General features: G+C 36.7%; 1 protein-coding gene across 1 annotated transcript in view; it reads left to right on the top strand.

Moving 5' to 3' along the window:
• Positions 1-3,877, top strand: part of LOC106872789 (uncharacterized) — a 423,364-nt gene that overhangs the window by 392,466 nt on the left and 27,021 nt on the right. Inside the window, exon 20 of the mRNA XM_052969923.1 lies at positions 3,591-3,652. Within this exon, the coding sequence (XP_052825883.1) occupies positions 3,591-3,652 (62 nt within the window). The remainder of the gene's footprint in view (positions 1-3,590; positions 3,653-3,877) is intronic.

Here is a 3,877-nt window from a genome sequence, read left to right on the forward strand (position 1 = left end):
ATATCAGTGTATTAGGTCACCTTTCAAAAAGAAAAAAAAAATCTCTCAGACAGATTCTGTGTCTGAAGTCATTAATAAATCTTAATTGGAAATAAATGTAAGATCAAGCGACTGACCTATTTGTTAATCTACTGGCCTTCTCATTTATTTACACCATAATGTATTAGTACACATAGTTTAAAAGTTCAAAGGCAAATAAAACTTGATGTTTTTTTCTATATGGCCTGTCAACCCTTGCTAATTGAAAGTAAATTTATTCCATTTATGCCTAAGATTTATTTTATAATGACAATATCCTGAGTTCTTTTACACATAAACTAGCAACATTTTTAGGACTGTCATATATCTTGTTATCATTTAGTCAGAAAAGAAGTGCAGTGCTCATTATGTTTGTAGGATTTTCCAGATAGGTGAAGTTTATGTAGTTGTCATATCTAACCTCACTTTTAGTATTGATGTTTGAGAGAGGGAAATAAATACCATAAGCATGGAGTAAGTTCCTGAGGTTTGCTGTTATGGGGAAAGAAAAAAAGAATAGAGCAAAATGTTTAGTTGTGTGAGGCACTGTAGAAGAGAGCTTACTATATTGAGCAGATTTGGGTAGAGGTGGTGTGCATTTTGCTAGTTCTGAGGTACAGAAATTACCATAGCCTGTGTTGGGAGGATCATTATGCCAATAACAAACACACTCACTCTGAGTCGATTTCAGTTCTTTTATTATTATCCATCCATTTGTTAAGTAATTGAGTGACCGAACAATTAATCGAACTATCATTTAGTTTAATGGTTAAATGTTAATGAATTGCCTAATAATAATAATAATAAAATGCCCTGATGCAGTACCAGGTAGTGGCTCTAATGTCCTGATGCAGTTCCAGGCAGTGGCTTTCATGGCTTCTGATCTTAACTAATTGGAAGAGTTATCATGTACATTGTTTTGTGTTGGTATAAAAGATGGGCTACAGCAAATATTCTGCTCAATACCACAGATTTGCTTGTCAGTTGTTTAACCTTAACCAGTTGAGCATGTCCCTTAATGGCTGATGATATGTGCATCTCTGATCACAAGCAGAAGTAGTGGGGGTGCATCATAGCCATGTGTTGAGAGGAATGTGTTGGGGGTTTGAATATCTCATCTCTGGAAATATAGGTGTTTCGTTCATCATCCTCAAACAAACCTTACTCAGGGACCTTTTGAATGGGATGGGCTACTTGATATGAAGAAAATTCTAACTGGGCCCCCCCACCTGCAAGGTGTCATGCTCATATGGTTGTGATGCATGTGCCTGGTGTACCCTTATCAGATGGGTAGTCAGGATGGGTATACTGGGTTTCATATATTTTATCCCAGTGTCACTTTGGTGGCATGCACTGCTCTCTCAATAATAACAATAATAATAATAATAATAATAATAATAATAAAAGAGGTGAAATAAAACCAGTGATGAAATAGAAGCTACTGATTCCCCCAAAATAGAGAAAATCTGTTTCAACACATGGGTTTTCATCAAGAATCTAGCAAATCACATACAAAAAGGAGACAATTATTTGTATAACTTTGAAACTGTAGCAGTAAATTAGAGTGTTGGATAGAATGTTTTGCTGTATTTCTTGCACACTTGACAAGGTCAACTTCGCCTTTCATACTTCCAGGTTTGTTGAAATACATTGCAAATCTCAAGTTCTGGCGTTGATTAAATTGACAAGCCCTTACCATACAAGTTTCTGGTTTTGTTCCTTGTTAGAAATAATTATTATTATTTTGGAATTATCAATCATTATAAAGTCATGGTCTTGAGATTATTTACTTTCTGCTAACTGAGAGTAGATTTTTTATATTATACCATAAACACTGTCCTAGGTACATGTTTAGCTAGTCTCTCACCATTGCTCAACAGTATTACAGAGGCAGTAACTTAATCACCTCAGCTGTGCTCAGACTGTTTTTAGAAACAAGTACCTAGGCCCAAGTTCACTTATCATCTCCCAACTCATGCATCTTCCATGATGGAAGATAAGGCAATACATTCACAGCATGTATGGAGTTGTATGGGATGCCAAATATTGGTTAAGTATAACTATACATATCTGCCTTAGGGTACCTGGATTATCTTCAGGAGTTTATTTTAGTTTTTTGTCAAACACTCAATAAATTACTCCACTTGGCATGGGAGGTTTACAAGGTGGTATCAAAAAGTTCCCAGACTAGTTCTTTTGCATGCCAACAGATGGCAGAACATGGTTGCATTTGTCATGGACAGGAAGTTGGAATAAAGAGCCAGTGTGAAATTTTGCTTCAAAGCTGGGAGGTCTACTACAGAGACATTGATCATGCTTCAACAAGCTTACGGTGATGAGGCAATGGGTCATATGCAATGTTTTGCATGGCACAGGCACTTCAAAAGCAGAAAAACGTACCTGAAAGATAATGAGTGATCTGGAAGACCTACCGTGAGCATCACCCCTGAAAATGTGATATTGTACATTGAGAACCCTAACCCAGGGCCAGACCGTCTATTGAGAATTCTACTGAATCTGTGGAGCACAAAGAATTAGATTCTTCATGATGATAATGCACCCTGTCACCAAGCTCTCCCCACTTGTGAGTTTGTCACCAAAAACATCATGGTATCTCTTCTGCACCCACCTTATTTACCAGATTTAGCACCTGTAGACTTCCATCTCTTCCCCAAGATGAAAATGTTTAACACCATTGTCAACATCCAGAGTGAATTGCAGAAGGTCCCCGACTTGCTGACGGAAAACAACTTCCAGGCTAGTGGCGGGAAGGATAGGGCCAGTATATTACTGTACAAGGTGACTATTTTCAAGGAGATGATGTTAAAACTTAGGTAAGACCGACAGAATAAGTACTAGGCTTACAAAGAATAAGTCCTGGGGTTGATTTGCTTGACTGAGGGTGGTGCTCCAGCATGGCCACAGTCAAATGACTGAAACAAGTAAAAGAGTTTGGGAACCTTTTGATACCACCTTGTTTTATAGTGAACATGGTTTGCTCCGAGCCAGTCCCATTCTTTCATCCTTGAGACCTGTATTGGTCTGGTGCAAACAAATGCCACAAGCCCTGGTATATATGTATTAGTATATACACCATATGTACCATCCAAGAACCATTAAACCTTTTATGGATCGTTATTATTTGAATATGCATCGTCTGAAGGAAGTCTGTCATCATGAAAACTATTGCCTGAAAGAACTATCACCATTAAACTGCCATCACATTAGAGTCTATTGCTTGAGGCTTATTTGTTTTAAGACTACCACTGCAGATAAAAATATAATTACAAAACCAGTGAATGAGCTGCTGGAAACCAAATTTGCCTTAAATCACATGCTAACATCTTAGAAAAGAATGATATATTAGCCAGTATGGTTCCTTATGCACATTATCCAAAACAAAATATGATAGTCACAATTACAATGCTCTGTGTCTTAGTTCTTGCTTGAATAGAAATGATTTAGGGCTGACAATAAATCATTTTTTGTAGAAATTTGATCATTGCTAGTAAAAAAAAAAAAAAAGTAAGCTTATTGCATTGTTATTTAGAATACAAATTTTGTCTTTGCAGTTTGAAAGTTTTATTACTTGGGAACACAAGAATTACTGACACTGGCATGAACTCATTAAAAGGTAACAAATTCTCCATTCACTTATAGTCTATATTCATTCCATTTCCTTTTATCTTGTAAAGGTAATTTTATGCTCTGATACATAGGTTATCATTTATGTATTACAGTGCATATATGTATCTGTGTGTGTTTGTGCGCATATGTGTATACATATCTATCTGTGTGTGTGTGTGTGTGTGTGTGTGTGTGTGTGTGTGTGTGTGTGTGTGTGTGTGTGTGTGTGTGT

The sequence above is a fragment of the Octopus bimaculoides genome, chromosome 1 (genome assembly GCF_001194135.2).
Source record: "Octopus bimaculoides isolate UCB-OBI-ISO-001 chromosome 1, ASM119413v2, whole genome shotgun sequence".
Classification (NCBI taxonomy): domain Eukaryota; kingdom Metazoa; phylum Mollusca; class Cephalopoda; order Octopoda; family Octopodidae; genus Octopus; species Octopus bimaculoides.